General features: G+C 40.5%; 2 protein-coding genes across 2 annotated transcripts in view; one reads left to right on the forward strand and one right to left on the reverse strand. All coding sequences in view use genetic code 11, as the record gives it.

Moving 5' to 3' along the window:
* Positions 1–2,855, reverse strand: part of EGR_06960 (U3 small nucleolar ribonucleoprotein MPP10) — a gene marked incomplete at both ends in the record, with an annotated part of 8,159 nt that extends 5,304 nt beyond the window's left edge. The window contains 4 exons of the mRNA XM_024496209.1: positions 337–522; positions 939–1,114; positions 2,404–2,487; positions 2,711–2,855. Coding sequence (XP_024349412.1) covers positions 337–522; positions 939–1,114; positions 2,404–2,487; positions 2,711–2,855 — 591 coding nt within the window. The remainder of the gene's footprint in view (positions 1–336; positions 523–938; positions 1,115–2,403; positions 2,488–2,710) is intronic.
* A 770-nt stretch (positions 2,856–3,625) lies between these two features.
* EGR_06961 (hypothetical protein) lies at positions 3,626–11,156 on the forward strand (the record flags this gene model as incomplete). The annotated part of the gene is made up of 13 exons (XM_024496210.1): positions 3,626–3,699; positions 3,824–3,908; positions 3,940–4,040; positions 4,071–4,149; positions 4,186–4,295; positions 4,342–4,480; positions 4,557–4,646; positions 6,974–7,097; positions 7,375–7,534; positions 8,087–8,191; positions 9,377–9,524; positions 9,714–9,958; positions 11,060–11,156. The coding sequence occupies 13 exons, from the start codon at positions 3,626–3,628 to the stop codon at positions 11,154–11,156; spliced, it is 1,557 nt and encodes a 518-aa protein (XP_024349413.1).
* Positions 11,157–14,246: the final 3,090 nt, after the last annotated feature.

The raw sequence follows: 14,246 nt of genomic DNA on the forward strand, positions 1-14,246 counted from the left end.
CAAAGTAGCGTAGATCGTACTAGAAAGCACACTAAAAGACTGGTACACTTACGTCTTTATGCCATAATATACATAAACAACGGCGTGCAAATTACACTTCCCTAGAGGCTAAAAACGTAATTGCAATTATGACGAAAACTGTACGAATCTTATTTGGTAGGTCTAAATGCATGCGCATGAGATTCTAATATTTAAACGCAAATAATTTTGAGCAAATATATGTTAGAGGAGAAGTCAGATTAAGGACGACATTCCACTGATGCTTGTTTGAAATATTGTTGAAGGTCAGAACATATATTAATCGTAAATGTAGATTTTTGACTTGAGTGCCATTACCATTGCTAGTGAAAAAGAAGAAAGGCGAGTCTCGCTGAGGCAACATTTCCATAAGTGCATTTCTTTCGACTTTCTAGATTTATCATCAGTTAAGGCAAATGGAGGATCCTTCCACTGATAGACGAGAACTTCTGTTCTATTATTTATGAATAGGATTTTCTGGTGGCTTGGATTCGCGTTTGAGGTCTACAGAGAAACAGTGGACAGGATATCATCTACTCAAGAAAGTGACACAAAACTTTGTTTAGTTCTGGATATAGCATAAGTTAAATGACCAGTCCGTTTCATCTTCTATAGTGACTCTGAATTACAAAACCGCCCTAATGTCACAACACTCTTCAGTTTAAGTACAAAAAAGCTTTACAAATGATGTCAGATTATATGACACCTTAAGCAACCATGAAGGATATTTGCACTTTTCTTTAAAAATTTTTAGAACATATATATCAGTTTAAATTCAGGCACTGAGCATGACTGCAAATCTTCAGTTTGCGAGATTCGCATGGAGTAGGGCTTAGTTTAGCCTAAACTAGCAATAAGCGAGCAGCATAGTAAACATCATAAACACTTGGAAGAATTATGCTAGAAATTCATTTACGTACCCTGAAGCAAAGCGTGAACTGCGGATTGGAGATGATTTTGTAAGAGTTTGTCCCGTCTTTCACCAAACGAGGGATCAAGACCTCATTAAAGAGTAGAGATGGTCCACCAAACTCCTCGTCTACTGACTGGTACTTTGACTCACGTGGAGTAACGGAACGTTCGGTAATCGTGTCACCTGCTGAAGATGTCGCTTTTACACTTCCTATCACCTTCGTAAGCACAGACTTCACTGAGTGGTTTTGTAGTTTTTCCTGTAGTCTTTTAATCAGAAGACGATAGGTAGTTAGAAAGTGCAACAAGAAAATGATTTGATTCCTTACATTTTGTCCAAGTCAAGAAGATGGAGGAAAAGAAGGTTTATCTCTACCCAATCTATTTAATACGTATGGGATTAAATGAAGCTTAGAACTTATTCATTATCGCTTTCGAGTACCTCCATGCATATTTTTAATAAATTTCAAAATCTAAGCTTAGGCGTGCCTTTGATACATTTGTTACGAGGACCTTAGAAGTAACTCGATAAATACATGTAAGGTATTATTTTGCTTTGACATGACAAGAATTGCTATGGCTTAGTGGAATTGAGAATGCGAAAAAATAAAGGTGCTTGTGGATCTATGCCACCTAAGAGGCAAACAACCCATTCAAGCTCAAACATTGTTTTCCTCTTCATGCTTTCATTTAGATGGCTGTCATAAAGTAGTAAACCACACAAGTTGCATATTTGTAGAACCAGACTTGTAAATGTGACGCTTTATTTGACGCACTTAGGGTAATAAAAACCCCAACGACTGATTATAACTATATTCTTTGGGGGTCATTCGATTGGCATTTTCCCCGAGTGACTGCAGACTAGCATAAAAGTGGTTTAAATCATGGCCCTGTAAAAACCTCTAATCTGTTAAAGAATACCAATTAAAGTACTGCATTATATTATATATATTATATTATATTTCCAATAACAGCCAATTCCCGTACATCGGGGCGGTGGGGAAAAAGTTTAGCAACTAGAGGGTCTATCGGTTTCATTCTTTCTGCTTTGTAGGCACACTTTACCTTCGTACTCGACAATCGTTTAATAATGTGCCAAGAATGCTTCTTAAACCACTTGTTATGCATAATTGGACATTTTATTGTTGTCTTTTTCGAGTCCCGGAGACCATCTGCAAAATGACGATATTGGGATGCGTTTCAGTTTAGAGAAGACAATATCTGAGCCCTCTCCTTATTAATTTACAACAGTGCCTGACTATTCGAGTTTATTTTACTGCACTTCTTTTTGAAAGTAAACACTATCAATGAAAACATGAAGGGTCCTCTTGCATAATATGACATTTGTTGCATCTGAGCAGCACTAAAATCTTGAACAAGTGTATAGATCTGCTCAGAGATCAATAAGTAGTTCTAATTAACAGCTAAAAGTAGGAGTTTGCAAACATGGTAACTTATTTTTAAGGTACTCACGTATTTCATTCAGAAGTGGACTCGGTACCCCTATATACTCCAAGGCTGAAAATTGGCCTTTATCGCGGATAGTTTTAGCTAGCCCTGAAGACAATAAAAAGTGGAAGAAAACACCAGAGCCGATGAATTAATGAGATAAGGGATTGTAGGCTGCTATGTGACTCACCTAACCGCTGAGTCAGAACGTAAAGCCGGGCTGGAGGACTCAAACCAATAGTCATCATTGTATTTGACTTTAAGCATCAAAATAAGTTAAAATTTACTGATTATCACCGAGATGTGCACATGATAAATATTATCAACAAACCTCCTTTTCCAAAGACGAAGTACGGAAGGGTTTGATCGATTATCTCCTTCTCCGTTATTCTGCGATAGGATGCAGCAGATGGGTTCATGGCCATTTGGTCTGCTGGCCGACGAATCCTATCTAGGAAACCGGCAAAAAATATCATTGAAGTAAAAATGATGTCGACGAGGGTTTATGCTTACTTCTTAATTTCCTGCAAAGTCTACAACGTTCTGTGACGACTTTATCCCACTTATTGAGTGCATGCGCATCGTGCGCTTCTTTGATGTCTGTGAAATCACCTTCGCCCACCCAAAAATGAGCCGGAAAATCCTATTTATTAATCGTTGTACTTTATGATAAACGGCACATAGTGGAGGCATGCTTTGTTTATGCAACCACTAATAGTGCAATAGATGGAGGTAAATGCGTTATATCTTACTGCCTCTCAAAAATTATTAAAAGAATGCCAAAGTAGGTGTGAAGTTGAGATGAAACACTGAAATTGGTCCGTTTATTTCTCAACAACAAAACGTAAATCACTGACAAATGATACAGTGATGATGGTGAGTATCCCGCGCTTCTACGTTTGCGTCTGTTAGGAAACGTGATATAGATAGCGTGTTTAGAAATTAAAACACTTTGTAGGTCGGAGTAGTTTGGCAAAAAAGTTTGATTAATAGCCTAAGAATCTAAAAGAGTTAGTAGTTAGTTAGTCAGTATTTTTGTTCAATGCCTGGAATGTACTAAAAATATAAAGACTTTAATAACATAACTTTTATGCTAATTGGTAATATCTTTCTAAAAATGCGATCCCAAATAAACTCTTGGGCCTAAAGCGCTGTTCTGAGTACCGTTTTACAACACTACTTCATAATTTTATTTTTCCACTCATTTATGGATTAATAAATATCAAATGCCTTGAAACGTTCTTTGATGTGTCCAATCAGTAGGGAGCTGTTCTTCGACTGCGTGCCCCGTATCAGCATTTGCAAGGGTCCTTTGAAAAGGTCCGGTAATGAGTTTATTCGATAAAGTCTTCCGAAGAACAGTTGCCTGTGACTTTTTTACCAAAGGATGGGGGCGTCCAGACTTGCTTTTGAAGTTGTTCTTCTGTTCAATTTTATTATATAGGCTTGTCGACAACATGATTCTTGTAAGAGGAGATCCCCACTATGTGCGTAATAACTTAACTTATCGTCCTGTTATGATTGAAAAGGTACAAATTTGGATGTACTCACCAATTTTAGAGGACTGAATATAAGAAGTTAGTAGAAATTGAAGGCTCCTTTGTATCCCCCATGGAGGATCTTATTCCCGATGCAATGTGTACAAAAAACCGTATTTCAAGGTAGTATACGCTCATTGTGCAATTTTTCAGGTTTCAAATGATAACCCCTAAAACATGGAAGTCGAAGCATCGTCCGGTTTGTCTTCATTATCCTGGGACCGGTGATCACGTAATTTCCCACACTTTGTTTATTAATGGACCCTAGTCCTATCATAGACGTCGCGTCTTTTTAGCAAACCAATTAATTGATGATGGCATTGCATCGGTCATTATTATGAATCCCTTTTATGGAGCAAGGTTGCCGGTGGACCAAAAGTATGTGAATCGATTTGATTAGGACTTTTTAAATATGCAAATTTAGAGGGTCTGGCCTGAACTACTTATCCGACCTTTTCGTGATGGGAGGAGCATTAATTTTAGAATGTCACACAATTCTCCGATGGTGTCAAAACCAAGGCTACGGGCCCTTTGCGTTGCACGGCGTTTCAATGGGCGGCTATGTGAGCTAGGAATTTGAAAAGTTCTTTTCAACTAGACTTTGTAATCCACATTTTAGATTTTTTGGCGTTCCTGTAGATGGCGACCATATGCGCAACAACAGTTCCTTTTCCTGTCTCTCTCATTCCATGCCTTTCTTGGACTTCCGCCTCAGTTGTGTTCATTGAGGTTCGTTTGTATTATTTAGATGCAAAAAAATGCAGTTCAGTGTATTTAGTGCTGCGTTCAAAGTCTTTGACTCAGTTAGCAAGATCCATTTTTTTTCCTCCCATATTCTTAAATCACACCTATTTTTCGCCATAACCCATTTGCTGTAAGCATCGCATACGTGGTACCGCGATTTCTCCCATAAGTTCGACGTCACAAATATGTGACATGTGTCGGTTTTTGGTTTGCGGTAAGTAGTTGCATCGCATAATGTTTAGTGGAATCCAAAACAAAACTACTACAGAATGACTTTGTTCCAAGTCTGGTGGCAATTTATTAGATTTTTAGCGGGATATCTGTCAAGTCAACGGTTTTGCAAGTGGCAATGATACCTTTTTCGATACCCTGGCGGTAAACGTGTTAATGGGCATGAAAGATTTGCAAGAAATTCTATAGGTTTTTCATTTAGCGAAACTTTTTTAGGATGTTCAGCGGACTGGTAGGCAGTTTTTTAATCGAAACGCATGACAAACATTCATGTGATCATTTCGCGCGCTCGGATCTATCAGTTTTAGAGCTTTACCTTCGATAGACAGTGATCAGGTTAAATCGTGTCTTCTTTGAAAAGTCACATAAATAACGGCCTTCTTCACTCAACATACACTCAAATATCGTTCGCTATCTTGAATTTATGTATGCCTCATCATCCTTGGGTGTTCCCCTTTTAAGGGAGACAATATTATTGCTGCCATTTCGCGCGAAATTTGAAAACACTGTCCTCCCTTTCGCTACAGCCGTTTTCAAACAGAAAATTGAGAAAACTGTTGGCAGCTTCCTAAAATAGTAACATCCTTAAGGAGGCACAAGTCGTCGAGTTCTCTAATCTAGCTTTGGTCACATCTGTTCCCAACCCGCTTTTATTTCCCGTCTGGCTGTTTTGAATTCAATTGTCTAATGTCAAGAAAAGGTGTCGCCAATCACTCTGATGAATCAGAAAGGAAATTTTTTTCTGTCCAAAATTACTAATTTTCACACGATTAAGTTTTGCCAGGTGCGGTGTGAGGTATGTGATTTTGTATTGTCGTCAGAGCGTGCCGGAAACTTCACCAGTCTTCGGTCATCCTATGGTTCGCCTCAACATAGGAAACCACTAGTTACTCCCGTTTAACTAAGATGGTAGGTATCCCGTTTGTTACACCCTGAGGTACCACTTAATTCCGGTTTAATCAGCAGCTGTTGATCAGGTCATTTTTCTGCTTTGTCGGTTTGTTTCAAGTTGCTCAGTATTGTTGGCGAAGTAAAGTCTAATCGTAATGCCTGCTCATGTTTATTTTGCGGCCCATACTATGTTTCATTTATTGAAGTTTTATCATCACCCACCTCGTCGTTGTCCTTTCTAGTGGTTTTCCAACTTTTCGTTAAACTACCTACCGTATATCTTTTTAACGAACCTCCACTGTTAGGTCGACTTTAGCCTCCAGAGCCCTTGAAAAGGCACATACTATACGTAAGTGCGTTGGACATTACTGGTTTAGCACTAATGATCAACTTGAAGGAATCTGACTAGATGAAGGATCGTCATGGCCGCTGACAAATAATATAGGGGGTATTAATTCATTGCACCATTGATAGATCCACATAAGTTTGGTGGTGCCGATTGTGTGCAAACGGAAAAAGTTGGTCACAATACGCCAGTAAGTTGACAACCCTAACCTTTGCACCAACGCACTCCTACGTCGATGTTGCACTTTGGAGCTGGCAATAAAGAAATATCACCTTTTGATTTGCTGGCGTTACTGTGCCATGACGACACTCATGCAGATTTCTAAACTATTTTTTTTGCTTTAAAGACCAGTTGTGTAATGAAGATGGTCACGAGCCGAATTATACTACCGCAAGTTTAGTGATTCCCTCCCGAATCAGTCATAATTTGAGAGTCCTGATTCTCAAGCCAACCAGCATATTTTTTACCACCTCATTTCCGTTTTGCGCATGCATTTCCCTTTGTGGGTGTAGTAACTGCCTCACACGCTACCGGTGATCAAGTCGTGTGAATTTGATGCTGCCATTTGTGTGTGTATATATGTGTTTGCGGGGTCATTGCTAATAGTCTATTAATAGGACTTTGATCATTCACTCACGAAATGGCAACTCATGGTTCATCACTCGTGTTCATGACATCGCTGGTTCGTGATAGCTTTTTTGCACTATCGCGGCTCTTCTGCCATCATAGCAACTCGTTTTCATAAACTGGTGAAAAACATGGGTCACGCATTCGTGATGTTGACAACAAACTGTTTGAGTATGTGTTCATTGAAAGATGTGTTTAATCGTGCTCCACTTTGTAGGGAGTTCTAAGTCACTCAGTGGATTGGCAAACTCTAACCAAACAATACCTTCAAGATTCGGTCTACTCCAAGGTCGTACGACCCAAAATTCAACCCTCCATTCAACCCGCCTTTATTACAAAGAGTAATCTTTTCTTGGTTAACTTTTTAGTTACCTTAACAATGGTAGGTGTTAAAAGCTCTTATTTTTTGTCAAGATTTGCTACGTCTACAAAACTAGGGCCTGAACTTTTTATAGGAGGTCTTGCTGTCAGCTTAGATAGGCTTTAACGCAATTGATGGATTGGCTCTTTTAGGGTTGGAAAAAGAGCAAATATTCCAGCTCGTGAACCAGTATCTGCCTCTCCAAGTGTATGCTAAATCGCTTTTTGTAACTGTCCTTTTACTAAACGGTATTATAGCTCAAAGGCCAGCAAATTCGTTGCTTTCTGCTACTTCCAAAACTAAGGAGGCTCGGAGTCCCTCCACGGATCTGCTCGTTCCCCCTCCTCCTCCTCCATCTCCCCCTCCCTCAGGTCAAAAGACACCGGATTACATTTTTGATGTCCTCACCTTTTACCAGTAAGTTCTTCTCCGTCTCTTTTCCAGACTCACTTGCCTGCTTTACATAGTGTTATGAAATTGAGCTTTTGGATTTGTGCCCTGTATGAGGAGACGTTGTTAATAGCGGTAATCCTGATCTGATTTATGCTTTCCGGATTTGCCTGTATTTCATTTGCCACCATGTCGTTGATATCCTTTTCAGGGTTCGCTTGCATACTTGTGTTGAGCAAAGTACTAAATGCTGGCTTTAATTCAGATTGGTTCGTTCTTTCTTACAAAAACTGACATTTAGTACTTTGGTTGAGCCTGATCAAATAGAATGTGATACAATTCTGAAAGAATAAGGCAGTCCAAAAGACATCGATGTGGCTCACTTTAATGACTTTTTTTAACCGTGAGGAATTGGTGAAGTGCAGTTTATGATTAAAGGCAAATGCGCCACAATATTCTTTACTGTCGTCTCCCTGCTTTCAACCCATCATCACAAATATAAAGTGGCGGTTTAACTCCATTGGTGCTATTTCACCTTGTTTGAAATTGGGTTTTAAAGTTGCATTACTATCTGTACAGCAAAAGAAGTGCTGCTCCGAAAACAGTGAGCCTACGGATAAATCACTCAAGGGCGCGTGATGCCCAGATAGCCCTGCTATTGACAGCGATGAAGAATCTTGTCTCGTTAGTGTTTGAAGACAAACCGTCAGTAATGAAACAGTTCGTTGACACTTATGTCAATTGAGAAAGTCCTGCGAGTCAAAAAGCTTGGAAGACAGGTCACCAGTTTATTTTTACCGTCTTACGAATGGGTTGCAAGAACGCAGCACCGTTGGATTGTTTCGCTACTGATTGACTACTGCCTGTCATTGTTCAGCGAACGAAAATGTCGTCGGTTACCCTCCAACGATCAACTCATCGCTTGCCCTACACTACAAAGACAAGCACCACTTTAGCGCTTGATCTGCATTTGCGGTGAACTGCAGACTCAATTGTTTGCTTGCAGAAGATTACACCATTACCCCTAAGATCTATTCGCAACTTGGTGCTATTCATTCTGTTGAATCTAAGTCCTCTTCTCATTCCTCTGAGACAACACTAGGCCTCATATGGCCGCATTTTAGGATGGGAGGGAAGTACCGCCCCATCCTCACCCCCCGTATTTCTCTCATCTTCCTCCGGGCTCCAAGGTGTTATCACGATAGAACTAAGGGGAAAGTAGAGGTGGCTAGGGCTAGGTGGAATTAGCACTAGGCTTACATTTCCTCAGCAAACGATAACATTATTGTGCTGGTGGCTGTTTCAAGAAGCTTTCAACAATTTACTTCCTTATTTGCTCTCTTCAAATAAAGTGAAACACCTTGACCATGTTTGGTCATCCTACAAATGAGAGTGTGGTCTTTGAATAGGCAGTTAATGCAAAACTAGTGAGGATTTGTTGCTTAAATTGCACCCGTGCAATTCGGAGTTGCAGTTTTTTATCATCCAGCAGGTTCGAGAACATAAAAGTGTACCAACCACCTTGAGGCATTGACGAACAGTAACGACAAAATTCCGCACGTATCAACCATTACAACATTATAATTCAAATTTGTAAGTAAAACAAAATTTAAACCGTGTAGCTGATGGGAAAATATCCTTGATAAGGGAATTTGAGTTTTGCTATATTTATTCGCCGCTAGTGTCACACATATGTGACGCCTCGAAAGCACTGGTAGTTTCACCTAATCGTACATGGTAAACGGGTTGGTTGAGCTCCAAACAGTAGGATAGATTTTGGATGTTCTTGATCACTAACCTATTTGTTGTGTTAAAATAAAGGTTCCAATAACTGACTATCTTTGGATACCCTTTTTCCTGGTCTTATAGGCGACCCCTATCGGATGTTTCCAAAGTCCTGGATTACATGAAATCTCACAATCGACTGCATTTGTACTTTGACAACCACATCTGGGACAGTGCCGTGTCTGCTGTCCGGGCTGTTCCTATTCCCTCAGTCTTTCCTGAAAAAGTCAAGGTCAGTCGGTCAGCCTGCTTTTCTGCCCCGACGTATGTTCTTCCATTGTGATGACATCTTTTAACTTAATTTTGTGGTTAATTATGCTATGACAAAAGTAGACTTCTTGCCTCCCTTCTCGTTTCAATTTGCTAACAGTGGTCCGAATCAAGCTTGCATCTTACCTCATCTCACCACACTTCTGCCTAGGTGGATCCTGAAGTGCGAGAATTCTTACGCGAGTTGTTGGACTTCTTCACTCATTTGGGCAACTTTCCTCCTGTGGCGGATGCACGACTCATCACCTCGGTGACGGCGGGTAGGGATGCCTACGTACCGCGTGATGGCGTGGTGCCTTTTGATGTCGTCTTTCCTGCCGCCGACATACGTTATCTCCCTCAATCTGGACATGTCAGCACCTATGTGCGTAACTATCTTTGGAATCAAGATTTTCGGTGAGGAATTCCTGTCTTCCTTGACCCTTGTTTGAGTTTGACCTGTGACTTGTACACTATTGGTGTGGCTCGATGTTCTTCCGATGTCATAACTTTACGTTTGATCTTTTTTGTGGTTTAACCGCATCAAGGTTTGTGCGGATACGCATTCTGTGGCTTTCACGACCACTTTGATTCTTTGAATCTGGTTTGATATTTGTCAGTTAGTAGTGAAACCGGACTCATCCTGATGACCCCACCATCTCTGGTCCTTATTACTGGTGGGCTTTGATACTCCGTTTCCCTTTAGTGCCTCGATCCTGAAATGATACCGGATCTCTTCTAATAGCACTTCATTTCCTAGTTTATTAATTCGTATGCTTCAATGGTGATTCTACTTGCTACTGGCGTGGTGAAAGTAGACAATGCACTAGGACTTCAACCCTCCGGCACGCTTTTCAAAAGCAGTAGTAAAATCGGTGGATTTGTAGGGCTTGGCTTTTCAAATTGGTCAGAGGTGTTCCGTTTACTGCAAACTAGTTTTTTTTTCAGAGGTTCTTTATTAAATTTGTATTCTTCCTGTTAAAAATCAAGCGGGAAATTTGTTTACTCAATTTTGATGCTTGCCGTGACATCATCTTTGCCTTTTGTTAGTTTATAGCTAGTTAGAAGCCTTTTTTCTAATGAGATGAATTTCTTGAGATAATAACTTGCCAGTTGATCTTTTGATGCACTTCTTCTGGAAACAATGATCGTGTTGTTAGGATCTCCACTACCACCTCCGCCTTCAGCATCCTATTCAAAGTCACTTTTCAAACCTGTGGATTCTCGTTGTTGCCCCTACTCCGTGAGCTAGTCCCATCCACTATATTTGTATTCCTACTGTTGTGTTTCGGTTTCAAAAAGTCGCCTCTTTGGGTTGTATTTCATGCTATGGCATCACTCCCTTAATTTTTCTCATTCAGTTAGAAGGAGTTGCAAGTTTTGTGTCTTGTGTTCATATTTTGTTTTACCGATTAAATGGTTATCACCGCGAAATTGACGGACCACTTTTTTTCCCACATAAAAGGCCCCAGTACTGTAACGCAGTATGTCCGCAAGCACTTTTTCCTTCAATTTCAGAAAGGCTGTATGCGACACCATGAATCGACAAATGCTGTTACATTACGGCCTGGAAGCCCCCGTCTTCGGGAAGGTGTCCAAATCTGCACTTCCTTGATACCGGTGTTCCCACTTACCTGCTCTACCAACTGAACTGCTCCTTGTCTCTCTCCACCAGCACCAAGAGGGTGTGATCTCACTTCTAGTCACTTCCACCCTGTAGCCCCTCTACCTCGTGCACAGTTTCTCGCCTTCTTTCCTCTTTTCTAAACTATCGTTTGTGGTTTTAAACTCTACTTTTATAGTTGCCTTGGCAAATATTACAGGTTCGCAAACCAGTTTTATAAATTCAAATAAACTCTTTTACTGAACGCAGGTAAATAATGGGGCGGTGGTTGGACATTTCTCTTGTCGTAATGTCAGCCTACACTTCTCCACAGTGAAACGCAATCGAACAAACAGGGGGGGAGGGACGAATTCCTTATTGTATATTTATACTTTATAAAAACTGGGAAAGAAAGTTGCTTTTTCGGGGTTCCAGTCAACTATCGGCGTTCTACTTCAGGACATGACCTGGTGGTCATGCCACCGAGTAGAAGTACGATCTGTGGTGACTTAATTCCTGGAAGCAAACCTACTACGTAAACCCACTCTCAATGAGCGTCGTCCCTGACGCTTCTCTTGGTCAACCTTCTGCGTCGACAGTCATAACGCAGTCGGTGCTCTAAAATAAAGAACTTCCTTACCTTCCCATTTTGTATGTGGCAATTCAGCGGTACGAGTTTGATGTCGTGAAAACAAAACACTCTTAGCGTATCTCAGCTGAAATTCCTTAATTGATGCTTTATTTACTGATCCCTGAAGCGGAACGCAACACCAATTCTGCCAAATGGCAGTTCGTTCTCATTTCACTTTGGATTTTGGCTTATTTAGTAGAGTTGCAGATAGCGGCTCCCGAAAGAAGGTGAAGATAAAGCATATTAGAAACTTATTAGTAGTGGTAGTGGCTTATTTGGTAAAGGTGTGGATTGGGCCTCAATTTTCTAACTACCAGGAGATGGTCCATTTTGCGTTATCCGTCTGCGCCACAAATATTTCTTCAATGCTTGCCTAGAGTCTCTCCACAATCAGTCATCTGACTCTTCTCAGGGACACGTTTGGTTGCTGTATGTCTAAAGAAGAAGTGTGCGTGGTAAAGTGGTGGTTTTGTAGAAAAGTGGTGAGTTAGAAAGTGATGATAGGTTGGGTCAATGGTGTCGCTGCGGTCCTTTACTTTTGATTTTTAAATACTGTAAAGCTGGTCACTAAAATTTGGGTAATTAATAGTGGAGGTGAATAAGTCACCGCATCATTGGTGTAATTTTATAGCGTTCTTTTGGTCGTGTGTGAACTCGCTTGATATGAATACTTCATATTCATTTTGCATGATTATTGTGTCTTTGCTACTTATTTGCAATTAAAGTACTATAGGATTGGTCTAGTGCAAAAAGAAAACGGAGAAGTGAATCCACAATGTAGTCAATAAGAAATAATGGAAATTGAGTTTACAGTAGATTTGGAGTTAAAATGCAAGAAAAGATGCTTTATCTTTTAGATTTGAATAAAAGCATAAAAGTCAGTGAATTAGAATGGGGAGTGTTTCATGAAGTCCAATAAATGTTAAAATTACAAAAGCAAAGATGCACATCTATAGGCGCCGTGTACTATAATCCATGGAAATAAAACCCACATCTTAATATACACAATAGAAGAAGCAGAAGCTTAAAGAATGAGAGCAAAAATTTCATCCCTGTTTGCGATTAGCCACAGAGTTTCCTACTCTGATACGCATTTTTGCTGCTATTCATGATTAAGTTGACCACAAAGCACCAACCGCCACTGTAATGGTAAATTCAGCATCATCGGAGCTCACCCTACCGCAGGTACACGAGCACAAACCTCAACAGTGTCCCCAGTAAGAGAAGAGCGTACACGATCACAATTGCAAGTACGGCAACAGCAAAAGCCTTGCCTTCGCTCTCTTCCCATTAGCATATCACTACCCTCTCATGTACTTCGCAGTGATTAAGTAGACGCTGCAGTAAAATCAACCACCACACACATCACGCTGTCAAACAGACCACACTTATTGCTGTGGCGTATTGTCTCGGAGCAATAAATCACCAGCCATGGAGATCAAAGTCACATGGAAGAGGAAAGACAGCAAGGCTTAACCTTGAAAGAAGGATCACGGGCTGTGTGATTTACATAGAAGTGTGACAAACGGCAGACATCGACGGATGTTATAGAGTTGCTGGGGTAGGGTTGAGGGGTTGTGAGAAGGGCGATGTCTGGAAGCAAAAGTCTTAACTGCATAACTGCGGAAGATGATGCCTTACTATTGCTAGGTATATGCACCAGATTACTCTGCAAAGTAGACGTTGCGTCACATTGCCATGATATCACATCACGACGTCTATCATCCTTGTGTGCAACACCCACCCCCTTAAGTCACGGAAGTGATATTTTTACTGAAGTGGGAAGTAGAGTCGACTGCACTTCTTAATATGGGTGTGGAATGCCACATCACATCGCATCAATAGTCTGTAAAATTAACAAAAATCTACCTTCCAAAAATTTTTGGCGCTATTTACCAAGCAAAAAAACACATACACATACAGTTTCGCAAAAAACCGACCTCATTATTATGCATATTGACTGCGAGGAATTTGGTAAACAATTAAGACGTCTGCAGATGCTGCATTCGAATGGGTTAACTGATAACACAGGTAGTGTTTATTACATGTTGACAGCATTCCTGTAAATTTATATCCAGTAGTAAAGACAATTACATAGCACTTATGGTCGGTATTCTTATTCTGAGTTTTGTCGCACTCACATACAAATCACTCAACCATGCAACCCTCCCTTGATGTTTAGACTTTCTGTCTTTCCTCTTCCATGTGACTTTGATCGCCATGGAGTGGAGATTCATTGCTACGAGGAAATGTGCCACAGTAATAAATGTGATTTTGTTGGACAGAGCGATTTGTAAGGTGGTCGTTTCTACTGCAGCGTCAGTCCATACACTGTTAAGTACAGGAGAGGCCAATGATTTGCCAATGGAGGGAGGGCAAAAGCAAGACTTGTTGCCGTATTTGCAGTTGTGATTGAGAGCGCTCTTCCCTTACTAGGTCACTGGAGTTTGATGGCTTCTGTTGATGTGGAA

This window comes from Echinococcus granulosus, assembly GCF_000524195.1.
Source record: "Echinococcus granulosus chromosome Unknown EG_S00066, whole genome shotgun sequence".
In the NCBI taxonomy this organism is placed as follows: domain Eukaryota; kingdom Metazoa; phylum Platyhelminthes; class Cestoda; order Cyclophyllidea; family Taeniidae; genus Echinococcus; species Echinococcus granulosus.